Source organism: Phoxinus phoxinus, assembly GCF_949152265.1.
Source record: "Phoxinus phoxinus genome assembly, chromosome: 3".
NCBI classification, from domain to species: Eukaryota; Metazoa; Chordata; class Actinopteri; order Cypriniformes; family Leuciscidae; genus Phoxinus; species Phoxinus phoxinus.
In genome coordinates this window covers 13582360-13595926 of record NC_136878.1, presented here as the reverse complement: position 1 = coordinate 13595926, position 13567 = coordinate 13582360, and the positions used below count along the sequence as shown (strand labels likewise).

General features: G+C 37.2%; 2 protein-coding genes across 9 annotated transcripts; one reads left to right on the top strand and one right to left on the bottom strand.

The window, feature by feature from the left end:
- Positions 1-551: 551 nt before the first annotated feature.
- uprt (uracil phosphoribosyltransferase (FUR1) homolog) lies at positions 552-3951 on the top strand. The gene is made up of 7 exons (XM_079606887.1): positions 552-984; positions 1246-1288; positions 1541-1610; positions 1728-1790; positions 1903-2064; positions 2198-2296; positions 3605-3951. Exons 1-7 carry the CDS (start codon positions 737-739, stop codon positions 3709-3711), a joined length of 792 nt encoding a protein of 263 aa, XP_079463013.1. The 5' UTR covers positions 552-736; the 3' UTR covers positions 3712-3951.
- A 2-nt stretch (positions 3952-3953) lies between these two features.
- Positions 3954-13462, bottom strand: zdhhc15a (zDHHC palmitoyltransferase 15a). Of its 8 annotated transcripts, none has more exons than XM_079606869.1 (12): positions 13337-13462; positions 12560-12586; positions 12330-12424; positions 11103-11223; positions 9536-9605; positions 9061-9093; positions 8540-8669; positions 7130-7262; positions 6921-7047; positions 5090-5190; positions 4409-4464; positions 3954-4290 (listed from the first exon to the last, which is right to left on the bottom strand). In XM_079606869.1, exons 1-11 carry the CDS (start codon positions 13452-13454, stop codon positions 4421-4423), a joined length of 999 nt encoding a protein of 332 aa, XP_079462995.1. In that variant the 5' UTR covers positions 13455-13462; the 3' UTR covers positions 3954-4290; positions 4409-4420. The 8 variants fall into 8 exon arrangements, with proteins under 8 accessions (XP_079462995.1, XP_079462990.1, XP_079462991.1 ...); XM_079606864.1 differs by having other exon boundaries at positions 3968-4318; positions 4409-4587; XM_079606865.1 differs by having other exon boundaries at positions 3968-4290; positions 4409-4587.
- Positions 13463-13567: the final 105 nt, after the last annotated feature.

The window sequence follows — 13567 nt, the reverse complement described above, 5'->3', positions numbered from 1 at the left end:
GTAAATATCAGCAAGGAAATCTGAAAACCAAAATTTAGAAAAATCCATCAAGTTGAAAATTAAAATAACCTTTGTTCACGAAACTGGTGATACTACACACGCAATTTGGACAAATCCATCATATTGAAAATAAAAACAATCTTCACGAAACTAAATGCAGTTACTTTAAACTGTAAATTAGTTTAAAAGCCAACATTTTTAAAATAGCCTATTGAAAATAAAACGTATCTTAATTTCTCATGCAAATAAGAGAACTTGCAACTACGCTACCTTTACAAACACTTATTTGTATCTGGTTTTGTATGTTTGAGATGCATAAATATTTCCTGGAATGTACCATATGTTCTGGACTGCTGATGTGATTAAACATATTGTCTTGATCTTGTCATTATAGCAATTTTTATCTTTTACCTTGTAATTACCATAGACTGTAAAAAAAATAGGTAGGTAATTACCCTATGAATTCACTGCAAGTGAAGGGCCGCAGTGTCCCGCCCCTTACGTCAGTGAGATTCAGATTGGCATAATTTCTATCCAATCATGTGAACATAGGATATGACGTCAGGTTGTTGTTCCCGGGAGCGTGCGTCATGTCTCATGCGTCTCCCCCGCTCGCTCAGCTATAGACATGGCGAGATAGTGGATCACTGAAAACCTCATCCGTGGAACAGAACAGCCATCATTTAATTGGACCAGGTGGTTTCGTGTAGTGTTTCCTTCTTGTGGTTTTAGTCCTATGGAAACGGATCTTATCGAAAAGATGCCGTGCCATAATCAGCAACTGAATAACAGTGAAAGCCCCGAACACGCCGCGAAGCACGTCCGCTTCGCCCGCAGTAGCGCTGCTGCCGAGACCTGTCAAGATGACACGGAACCGTGTGAAAACCAAACCATGAGCGACATCCAGGGACAAATAGGACCTCAGCTGAAACTCTTGCCATTAAATGACCAAATAAGAGAACTTCAGACTATCATTCGGGACAAGTGAGTCTCCAGTCCGCCTTTTAAACGGATTGAGTGCACATTCGTGTCCCCATAGGCCAGATCTGTATCATAATGCACCTTTATATAATTTCATGTGTACAGGAACATAAACTTGTAACTTATCAGAATGTATCTAAAATGTCCATGGAATAAACTGGTAACTTGTATAGCCTCATGTCATTTGGTTGCAAATCAATCAACATGTATTATATATTGCAATAGTTTGTCACATAGTGCCTTTTCTTCTTCTGTCTCACCCAGAACTACCAGTAGAGGTGATTTTGTGTTCTGTGCCGATAGATTGGTAAGCATCACCAAAAAATGGTAAAGAATTGTGGTCTTGTCTTATATCCTACTAACGGTCTAACCAGCCATTATTCTAATAAAGACCTTGTTAACAAAGGCAGGTCACACAAGAAATGTTGCGATCAACACAAAGTGAATGTATGGTTGATTGATTACGCTTCACATTCCCTGATTGCTTTTTTATTTGACTATATGTTCTGTATTTGGTTTGCTACTCTCTACTCTGATTGGTTGTTTGTTTTGCTCTCAGATAAGATTAGTGGTGGAAGAGGGTCTCAATCAGCTTCCATACAGTGAATGCACAGTAACCACACCAACAGGTGAGCCTGTTACCATGGTAATTACCCCCCTCTCCTTTTGCATATGAACATGGCATTGCTGCCATCAGCTGTTGAATTTGTCCAAATTCAAAGTCTCATTCTATACTCCTCATGCAGGGCATAAATATGAGGGTGTGAAATTTGAAAAGGGAAACTGTGGGGTTAGCATCATGAGGAGTGGTGAGTCTCTTTCTCACAAATACATACACGCATAGCCATGATGGAAAACGAATTACAGCCCTATTTAGTGTGCATGTCTTTTATACTTAAACACATATGTTAATGTGTGCAGGTGAGGCCATGGAGCAAGGCCTGAGAGATTGCTGCAGGTCAATCCGTATTGGGAAGATTCTGATCCAGAGTGATGAGGAGACACAAAAGGCCAAAGTTTACTATGCAAAGTTTCCTCCTGACATCAGCAGAAGGAAAGTTCTGCTCATGTACCCTATTCTCAGTGAGTAATTCACCTCTATAACAAGGCATTAAGCCGGAATTTGAGCGACTTTTTTGCATTTTCTGGGGGGAAATCTGGATTTAAACATGGTCAAATATGGCATTTAAAGAGACCATTTATTGTATGTCTTCAGGTACAGGCAACACTGTGATAGAAGCGGTGCGGGTGCTGAATGAACACGGCCTGCTGGCCAAACATATCATACTACTGAGTCTATTCTCCACTCCACACGGTAAGACACAAACACCGTGAACGGTGAATACTTGATTTGTATTCTAATTTACAAGCCAATCACATCAGAAATGTCTGTATTTGATCTATCTTAGTACATGTTAATAGCACTCTTGGTAACAAACAAACAAGGGACATTTATGAAACAATTTGAACTTCGCTGTATATTTGAAATATTCTCAGTAATATTAACTTTTTAACGCAGCCCTGAAGTGTCAGCAGAGACCGTCAACTAGACTATCCCTGCGAAGGCCTCATCGACATGTTTTTTTTCCACGACAAACATTTTTCCTCTGTACAGATGAAAACGTGATAAAAATTATTCCTGTTCACACGATATGCGGACACGACTAAAAACGCTGTATTATGCATGCCAGACAATTAATTGCCAATGTCACTTTGTAAGAAAGACTACGCGCCCGCAAACTCGTTTAAAACTCGTTTTCGAAAAACTTGCACTTTCCTATTTCAAAGTTTGCGTTCTCAGGACACCAAAACTGTTGTGTAAATGAACAGCCAGAACACATTAAAAGTTTTGTGTAAGCGGCCCTAAGTTAATGACTAATGATTTCTACAACAGAAATTAATAAATTAAAAATGTACTTGCTAGGTAAGCTAGACAATGCCTTTCTTTTAGAGCCGCTGTAAAGCCAAAACAATCTTTGTTGCATTAATTTACTATTATCACTTTAAAGCTGCTTTGAAACAATGTGTATTGTAAAAAGTGCTATATAAATGAAGGTGCCTTGACTTATAAATGATATACTCTACTATTCAAACGTTTTGGGCCAGTAGGAGGATTTTTAAAAGGTATCATGCTCACCAAGGGCTGCATTTATTTGATCAAAAATACAGTAAAACCACAATATTTTGAAACATTACAATTTAAAATAACTGTTTTAATCTATTTTACAATGCAATGTTTCCTTGTGAGAGCAAAGTTATTTTTGCAGCAGCCATTACATTTTTTGTGTCACATGATCCCTCAGAAATCATTCCAATATGCTGATTTTGGTGCTCAAGAAACATTTCTTATTATTATCAATGTTGGAAATGGTTGTGCTGCTTGTGGAAACATTTGTTTTCAGGACTTTTTGATTAATTAAAAAGTTCAAAAGCAGTAATATGAAATAGAAATCTTTTGTAAGATTATAAATGTTTTTAATGTCACTTTTGATTAAATTTTATGCAATTTAATGCACCCTTGCAGAAAAAACATTTATTTTCTTCCTTCATCTATATAAAGTCCATTTGTTTTTTAATTATAGTGCTCACTGCACATCCATAACAATGTGTGTAATGTGTGCAGGTGCACGCTCCATTGTTCAGGAGTTTCCTGACATCACTATACTGACAACTGAAGTTCACGCTGTCGCTCCGACACATTTTGGCCAGAGGTATTTCGGCACAGACTGACAAACCACCAGTTCCACACAAGTTCACTTGGATTCATCTGAAGCCTGACCAGCCCACAGCAAGTGTCTGTGTGAGTGTGAGATTGGTTGATCAGGGCTGGCCTCTGTATTTTTATTGGTTATGTATTTATCCATGTTTAATGTGATCTTTCAAAAACATGTGCTTATCCATGAAACCACCAGGATTAAAACAAACTGTGTTCAAATAAAAATGATGCAAATAAAAATATTTTTTATTAAATGAATTGCCTTTATTTTCATAAAATCTGTTATTCAATTAATCTATAAGACATTATTTAATAGTGTCACCATAAAGCTAGAATCCAATCCTACAACAGAAAAACCACTACATTTCAGCACAAAAATATTGAATTTGAAAGATTATCGCTGAGCAACGACACCTGATAAAGCTCTCTCACACCCTGATCAGTAAAAGAGGTTTCGGAGACCCGATCGCTCCCTTAGGAAGTGTTCCAGGTGAAAACTGAGCATGCGGGCAGGTGTTCACCCTCACCCCTCGTTCTCCCTGAGGGCCGGCCGGCCGCCACTCCTGTAAGCTTAACCTGTGACTGAGATCTTTCTAAAATCACACAACACATTTCGTTAACCTAGAAAGACAAAAACACGTTTTTATTATTTGGATTTAATTTAGTTTCATTTGAACACTGGTGAAAATGCAGAACAAGCAGTTCTCCTACCTTATTTCATTTCTAGTCATCCACTGCTATGGTAACCGAGACCCCCTCCGGTGAGACTGATGGCAGAACAGAATGATACAAATGGCTCAAATCAGAATTTTCGATTAGGCTGTGCAGCCCTGGATTGGCCTCATGGGGGCAGTATATACTTGGAGTCTGAACCTCCTTTTCCCAAAATTCTATATTCAAAAAAAGATTTGGCAGACGCTTTTATCCAAAGCAACTTACACTGCATTTCAAGGTACACATTTTAAATTCTTATCAGCTCTTGCTTTCACTGGGAATCAAACCCATGATCTTGGCGTTGCAAGCGCCAACGCTCTACTGTTTGAGATTCCTTACTATTCTCCCCTAAACGGTCAGTTACTTCTGAGAATTAAAAAAAAGAGACTATTCAGAGTGCTATTTAGAGTTACTGGGGGAATTTTAGAGGATGTGTGTTCGTAATCCTACTCTTTGTGATAGCACACTTAAGTTAATGACAGAAGCAGAGAGGAGATCACCTTCAGAGACAGCGTGAGAACTGGGATAAATTCAGTCTCCCTCTAAATAAAAGATTTACCAAACCATTCTGACTACAGTGCTGACACATAATTGGATGACTCTCTCGGGAAACTGGACTTGGATTGATTAATCAATTTGTTAAATTTTGAAATATGATTCAGATAATATATTTCTTACCCACAGTTCCTTCCATGACACAATGCCCACTTCCATTCATCACTGAAGGACTGCGAGCCGACATCTGCCATCTCAAGGGGAATGAATGTCCATCCCCTTGACTGTGATAGATATAAAAGAAACAGTTGGTAAACATAAGCTACGGCATCTGTGCTGTGGCATTACATCAAAAGAAATCACAAGGCTTAAACTGGTTTCACAGACAAGGCTTAAACTAATCCAGACTAAAATGCAGGTTTGAGCCGTTTAAACTGAAAGCAACTTCCTCTGACATATCTTAAAATGTCAATGCCAATTTTTTTGTCTCAAAATTCATACCAGTAATGATTTATTTGAAGGCACATTCATAAAAGTTGAACTAAGGCCTAATCCTGGCTTAATCTAAGCCTTGTCTGTGAAACCAGACTCTTAAATGTTTGTGACTGCTGGCTTAGATTAAATGTCCGTCTACTAAACAGCGAAAATGACAGTATTTAACAAGGAAATGCAGTATTGAAATTCATCAATACTGGCATTTTAATCTGAAAACTGGAAAAAGTTATTATTGGGACATGTTTTTTATTCTTTGAAATGTGGAGCAGAATGCCTAAAACTCCCTTAACTACTGAAAGACCAGCCTTGAGTGGCAATGTAAATGACAGAAAGCATTAATATACTATTTTAATTAAAAGTCTCTTAGTCTCACCAAGGCTGTATACTTGATCAAAAATAAAAACAGTAATATTGTGAATTAGTGCAATTTTAAATAGCTGCTTTCTATTATAGTAAATACATATACTGTATATCTATATACACAGAACTGAGCAAAAGTCTTAGGCAGTATTTTCACCAGAAAATGTAAAAAAAAAGTCAGTTATTTATATCTTTTGCTGTAGTGTGTCAGTAGGAAAAATCTGTTTACTTTTCCAAACAATCCTTTTGCCATTAATTGTAATAAACCAGTGAGAATCCGGTTTGCTCCACACAGAGAGATTTGTTCTCACCATCATTGAGTCTGTCTGTAAATACATGAAGTAGAAAAAACTGAGACAGACTCAATCTAGAGGAACTGCTGCAATGCCTCCAAGTGGATTGAAGAAACCGACATGCAAAGCTACAGTACTGTGAGATGTTTTGGGCACTTGTGTAAAAATGCTGTAAAGTGAGGATGCTTTCAAAAGTAATGCAATAAATAGATTTTATTTATTAATGAACTTTTATTAACTATCTCAAATCAATATTTAGTGTGACCACCCTTTGCGTTTAAAACAGCTTTTGTCCCAGGTACACTTCTGCATAGTTTTTCAGGTCGTTTTTTTCAAGCATCTTGGAGACGTTGCTACAGTTCTCCTGGATTTAATCCGTATCAGTTTTTGGACTGTGATGGTGAGATCAGATCACACCAGCTGTTGTCAGACTCCTTGTACATTCAAACATCTCACTGGATTATTACAATTAATGGCAAAAGGAATGTTTGGAAATGTAAACTGATATTTCCTACTGACACACTAAAGCAAAATATATAAATAACTGGCTTAAAATAATTGATTTGGTGAAAATAATTTATAGACACGTTTTTTTTTGTGATAGCAAAGCTTTCCTTTAGAAATCATTCTATTATGCTGGTTTGGTGCTGAAGATTCATATGTTCTGCTTGATATTTTGTAGAAACCGTGACGCATTTTTTCATAGAAAAATAGAAAAAAACCAACAGCATTTATTTGAAATAGAAATCAGTTGTTGCACTGTAAATGCTTCACTGTCACTTTTGAATTATTCTGCAAAAAATTGTGTTTATAATCTGAAGGTTGTTTATGGGTGCCATCAATGGTGATTACTGCTTAATACTGACCCGCTAAACACTGGAAATGGCCAGTGTCTCTTTTTCTTTCCAAACACCTGTAAGAAGTTTGCCTTGACACCCACATCAAATGCTTCACTTCCTGGTCCATCCGCAAAAAAGGGGACTGACAACCACTCTGAGAGAAAGAGAGCAAGATATGTTATGACGGGTACAAAACCTCATACAAATAATGTGCATATGTGAAATTTAGGTTTTACCAAGAGTAGTTTTGTTGCTGGCGAGCAGCCAGATGTGGAAGAGCAGCAAAAAACAGAGGGTAACAGCAAACATGGCCGACACCAGCGTCAAGAACAAGACATGCAGTTTAACACAACTATCAAACAGCTTGCCCTGAGAGAGAGAGAGAGAGAGAGAGAGAGAGAGAGAGAGAGAGAGGGGAGAGAGAAAGAGAGATAGAGAGAGAGGGGGGAGAGAGAGAGAGAGGTCCCATTAAAATGCAGAAGCTAACGAACTAACTGACAATGAGCAATATATTTTACACAACATTTCTTAATAATAAAAAATGTCATTGTTTGTTCACAGCAAATTAACTATTGTTAACATACAACTTTTGATTGTAAAAATGTGTTAATGTTGAAATTAACATCAAGTAAGTTTAAAAATTCCTGGAGATGTATTGTTCATTGTTCGTTCATGTTTAGTAGTTATCTAATGTTAACACATGAAAACGTATTGTAAGTGTTACCAAATTATTATATAAATAAGAATTCATTATACTACAAAATATAAAACGTTGTGCTGAATAAGACCCGGTATTGTCTTGCTTCCCAGGAAAGATGTCATCTTGATGGCAGTGTATGTCTATGTACAATCCCAATATACACCTCCACGTCAGTGATACCTTCACACATGCCATTTGCACTGATGCACCCCAATACCAGGACAGATGTTTGCTTTTGCACCTGTCGCTGATGAAAGTCTGGATGGTCCCTTTTGTCCTTGTGACTGAGAACCCAATGTCCGTTTCTCCCAAAAACCTTTGGTCTATTAGGCCATCTGAGATGAACTCGGGTCCAGAGAACTCACCAGCATCTCTACATTAAACTGATGTATTTCTCCTTGCGTAAAAGAGATTCAAGTGGCATTTCTTGATCCAGCAGCAGACCGTGTGAAAACAGTTTTCCAAAGTACTCATGAGCACGTGGCTGTATCTAACAGAGTTTCTCATGCAGTGTCTGAGGGCTTGAAGGTGACGCACAACCAACAGAGTTTTTTCTTTCCTTGCCCTACACAGCCTGAGATTTCTCTGGATTCCCTGAATCTTTTCACAGTATTAATGTATGGTAGATGGTGAAAGACATAAATTGTTTGCCATCTTGCATTGAGAAATGTGATTTTTTTTAACTGTTTGACAATTATCTCATGAAACTTTACACATCTTTGCTAGCAAAGACTGAGATAATCCTTTTATACCCAATCAAGATACCCTCAGCTATTACCAATTCAACTGCTTATTATAGGCCGTTTCAATAGTTTAACAAAAGTTTAACAAAAGTTGGAGTGTGTTGCAGCCATCAAAATAAAATGCTGACACTCACTACCACTCAAAGTGCATGTAAATTTAGCTAAAAGAAAAAATGCAATTCAAAGACACAAAGGTCACCCACCAGCCACAGTTGGATGAAGGTCGGTGTAACCGTTGCAACGATGAGGAGGCAGTACAGGAGTGAGTAGAGGAGGAAGAGCATGAAGAACTTATAGTTGAAGAACCCAATACAGTTATTCAGCCTGAACATGCTCACAACAACACACAACATACACACGGAAGAGGAGAATAAGTGTCACTTTTTTAAAATGGCAACATTACTCATTTAAACAAGATGTAACATGTCAAGTCTTGTCAGTGTACGTAAAAAAACATTTTACTCCCTGAACGCAAGCTAATTAAATATCTAAGTAGCTATTTGTCTTCAATACCCAATAGACTACACAGACTAAGCAACAACAGCTGAAAATAAAAGATGTTTACAGGAAGAGTATGTTACTAACCTTTGATTAACCATTACTAAGCTATAGATTACAAAGATTATTTATTCTTTAGAATAAAATACACCAATAAGCCATTCACAATAAACAGAAGCATGAATTTAGAAAGTAAATAGGGTCAATTTTAATTTAGTTTACAAACCAGGGGCAATGATGATCCATCTTCAGTACACACCTACAAAACAGAGAGAGACAGGAGTGAAGAGCACAGGCCACAGGAACTATTCTCATTAAATAATAATAAAAACCCTAGTGTAATCAGACACACACACACACACACACACACACAAAATCTCCACAAACACACATAGTCATTCATTTTCTCCATTGCACTCACTCTCTCTCACACACACACACTCAGACCTGGACTTTAATCAAAGGCAGGGAACCTGATATTGACACGGAGCGAAACTCATTTGAGAAGATTCACTGTGTCCACTCAAATAAATGTGACCGAGCGCTACAACAACATCCTGTAATTATCACACACACACACTCACGCACAGATCACATTTCAACGTCTCTCCCTTTCATTAAGGGAAGAGTGTGTAGATGAGTGGGAGATGCACTGATACGCACACAGAAATGGAGAGAGAGAGAGAGAGAACAATTCTTACATTTGGCAGACAGAACAGTGATGGCAGCGATCTGGTTTTATCAATTGGCAGTGATGACAGAACCTGATAGCTGAGATGAACACACACACAAACAACCATATGAATAAATAACATTTTCTCCAACGTTTAGGAAAATTTAATTCCTTTTTGATAAGAGACTGTTATGTTTTCATTATGTTGTATATCTTATAATAGAAGATTAGATTGTATATCTTATAATGATAGATTAGATTAAGTAACAAAAAATCTTGGAAGATTCGGACTTCAATCAAAAGCATATATATATATATATATATATATATATTTTTTTTTTTTTTTTTGTCACACTTCATTTTAGGTTCCAATTCTCACTATTACCTAACTATTAACTATGACTTTTGCCTTAAACTCCTAATTACTGCGTATTAATAGTTATTAAGGTAGTTTTTAAGTTAGGTAATGGGTGAATTAAGGTATGTAGAATATGGTCATGCAGAACAAGGCATTAATGTGCTTTATAAGTACTAATAAACAGCCAATATCCTAGTAATATGCATGCTAATAAGCAAGTAGTTAATAGTGAGAATTGGACCCTAAACTAAAGTGTTAGCATATTGATTGGTAAGTGAGCTGGAATTTATTTTATTATTCTTAAAATAATAAATTCTTGGTTTTGTTTAATAGACAAATATAACATATATAAATAACTGGCTTTAACTGTTGTGGACACATTAGTGTTATTGATCATTTGTCAAGTTGTCTACTTTGTATTAAAGTAAAATGAATTTAAAAAAAATAAAAATAATAATTTGGTCATTTTACACCAAACCTCACTTTGCACCAAACCAGCATTACTCTGTTCAGTAGGCATCATTATTGTTCAAATTTTCAGCAAGTAACAATTTTATTTGTCAGTCTGTTGTGGGATGGGTATTGAAACAGAGTTTCCAATTCAATCTGATTCCAAATTTCCAATTCATTTGGGTGTATTTCAGTTTTAATCTCCATTTCTCATCTAGAAATCCTCTCTCTGATAAAGCTGAAAATTAAGACAGCGTTTGATATTGATTAAAATGGCAACTTGTCTTTTTGAAATATTCAATAAAACAATAAGCTCATAAGAGCCATTTGTTTCAGGATCTGAGCTACACTGATACGTTTGCCTTTTTTGATTCACTAAAAAGAACGGACACATAATACTCATTGTTTGTGAATCAGACTGCAAACTCAAGACACAGACCTGGAATATCATTTCTTTTGCCACAGTGCTGAGTATTCAGTACAGGCATCACAGAGTCCCCTCTGTTACAAAGCAGTGCAGGAAACACTGATGCAGTGAACCTTCTAACATGGTGCAGATGCTTTTCACTGAAAGCCATTCAAAATGCACTAATTGCAGATTCAGTGTCTCTGGAGTAATCTAGAGTTCAGTGTCTTCCCTCAATTACATGATGCTGATGGAGCAGGTTAATGTTTACAGGTTCAGTGTGAATCGAGTTACATTTGGAGCGGGTCCAGTTTAGTTTGGAGATTTTATTTACTTTACATTGTCATGTTTCTCCGTTATAGCACTGACAGGTTTCCTGACCTCCGGTTGCTGTACGTGTATGAACTGGAAGCTTCTGGGAGATTTCCAGAAGAATCTGACTCTTCTCCATACCGCCACGTTCCAGCTCAAAGAGCAGCGAGTCTGAAGAGGAGAGCTGAAACTGAACACAGACACCCACGCACACACACATACAATTAGTAAATTAGATAGCGGTGCTCTGAGAGGGAGAGGGGTTTCTTTTACGCTCATTTGTCACATATGACATGCCTGACTTGAATAACTTGCAAGTGGATGGGCTGACCCCCATAAGAGCCTGAGTGTACGCATCTCTTCTAACTGAGAGGGTAAATCCAACAGAAATTGTGAAGAGTTTAAATTCCCCTTGCAAAAAAAGTAATGTCTGCGGGTGTACTATAGTACATTGGTGCAAGCCTGTAGCCGGGCAAACCAATTGATGGGGGGTTGGGGGTGTTGTGAATAATACTCACAACATACAGCACCACTAAAAACAACAATTGTTGATCAAGATATCATCAACATTTAACACCATGTACAACATAAATTACAGAACAGACAGCACAAATCAACTACAATTAAAAGCCAAAGAAAAAAGATAGGCTTTAAGTTAAAAAATTATTTATTATACACATTCCCTTTTAGTCTTATGCCTAATGTGTCAAAACGTCTCAGTTAATGTTACCCGTCTTGTCACATTTGATTATGAATTTGCATGAATCATGTGAAATCCTATATTTTTTTTATTCAAAACAGTAAAATTTGGCATAAAAGTCAAGTACCGGTAGCTACTTACATCACACTCTATCAAATGAAAAATCATACTGTAATTCATGTTCTGCTTCTGTGGTCAGCAAAGCCTGCCTTCTTTGATTCGATTGGCCATCTTAATCATTTTGACATTGACAAGTGCTGTAAGACCACTAAGGCAGACGAGCCTAAAAATGTTAACTTTTAAAACTTTGTTATCCCAATAACAATTTGACCATATCTGTTTATTGGGGGGGACTTGTCTATGGTGGTTATGGTCCTGCAGCAATGGTATAAGATAGTCATACTATTGAACTTCATTTATATACTATAGTATTTACATGGTACTCCAAGATAAGTGCGTCAAAAGTCTGTTTTTCTGTGTACAAACTTATTGTACCATTTTCAAAAAGCCATAGCCTACGCGTCCATTCTCCAGAAGGTCCAGGTGATGAACTTGTTTTTTTGGTTAAGAACTATCCATTTATAATGCTACTGTACCTCCACAGAAGGAGAGGATGGTGGAGTCGACACTGCTTTCCAAAATGACCACGAGAACATCCCAAAACACACGTGGAACAGGCAAAGGAACACCACTGAGAGAATAAGTACATACCTTATACAATTATCAATCAAAATAGCAGGAAGCAAATGCCAAATTTTTCCATTCAAACTTTAGAAGTGCATATTTTCACACAATAAGTATTTATAACAGCACAAAGATTTCATACCTCTCTGCGTTGCACAGGTAAGCAGGACTGGCACACAAATATGAACAAGAGTCATTCAAAAGTTATAACATCTGATGTCATATCTACATTACAGAACAGTTTTAAATATTTTGATTTATAACTGGTGCTCAATGACTTTCCAAAATAAGAGGGAGACCGGGGAGTGCAACAGCCTCAATTTAACCATTATGGCATGAGCTACAACAAGGCTGAAATCACTACAATCGACCACTAATGCACTTCTACTGGACCCGCAAAGACTTGACAAAATAGTACTATGCACAGGCTTCATTTGTCAGTCGTCTGACTGAGTAATACACACACAATCTATTATGGTTTTTGGATTGATTAATTGATTGCCGTTTTGAATTCAAATGTTTTCTCTTCGTTTAGCATTTTGCTCTGAAATAAATTATGGGTTGGGGTCATTGCCGTAATAAACTTGAAAAAATACATTTAATCAAATTCTGTACACAACTGTAAATATATAAAACGGTCGTCCACGATTTAAGCAATGTAGTAGTTGTAACTGACATTAACAGATACGTGATACTTGTTGATTTCAGAACTAATTTAATCTGTAGCAGTCAAATATAGGAGCATCATATAAAAGTTTAGAGAAGCATAAAAAACACCGAGTTACACAGACGCTGAAACAAAATGTTAGGCTACATCAACTTCGGTCTCTCCTACATTTTAATATCCTGTTGGCCTTTGAATCAAACGAAATCTGCGTCATTAAACCAACTTTAATGATTTTGCAAAAATATTACTCACTCCAACAGAAGTGCACGACATAGGCGTAGTATGACCACATCACAACCACGATAATGATCGTAACAGGGATCCAGTAAAGCAGCCGCGCGCAGCGGCACAGACACGCGGGGAGAAGCATCAGGGTGACCGGCGCGAGACGCGAGTCTATGAAGCATCTGTGACTGGAGCAACCAATGCGTGGGCATTGTATGAAGCACAGTAATAAGAGAAACAGCGCCTGCACAGGACACA

Bases quoted from the DNA above. Each gene is read 5' to 3' on its own strand.
- uprt (XM_079606887.1), top strand. From the start codon at position 737: ATGGAAACGGATCTTATCGAAAAGATGCCGTGCCATAATCAGCAACTG. The intron at 1,611-1,727 runs GTGAGCCTGTTA...CTCCTCATGCAG, and splicing joins CACAGTAACCACACCAACAG to GGCATAAATATGAGGGTGTG. The intron at 2,065-2,197 runs GTGAGTAATTCA...GTATGTCTTCAG, and splicing joins GCTCATGTACCCTATTCTCA to GTACAGGCAACACTGTGATA.
- zdhhc15a (XM_079606864.1), bottom strand. From the start codon at position 13,454: ATGCTTCTCCCCGCGTGTCTGTGCCGCTGCGCGCGGCTGCTTTACTGG. The intron at 12,587-13,336 runs GTGAGTAATATT...TTTGTGTGCCAG, and splicing joins TGTCGTGCACTTCTGTTGGA to TCCTGCTTACCTGTGCAACG. The intron at 9,094-9,535 runs GTAAGAATTGTT...TCTGTTTTGTAG, and splicing joins CACTGTTCTGTCTGCCAAAT to GTGTGTACTGAAGATGGATC.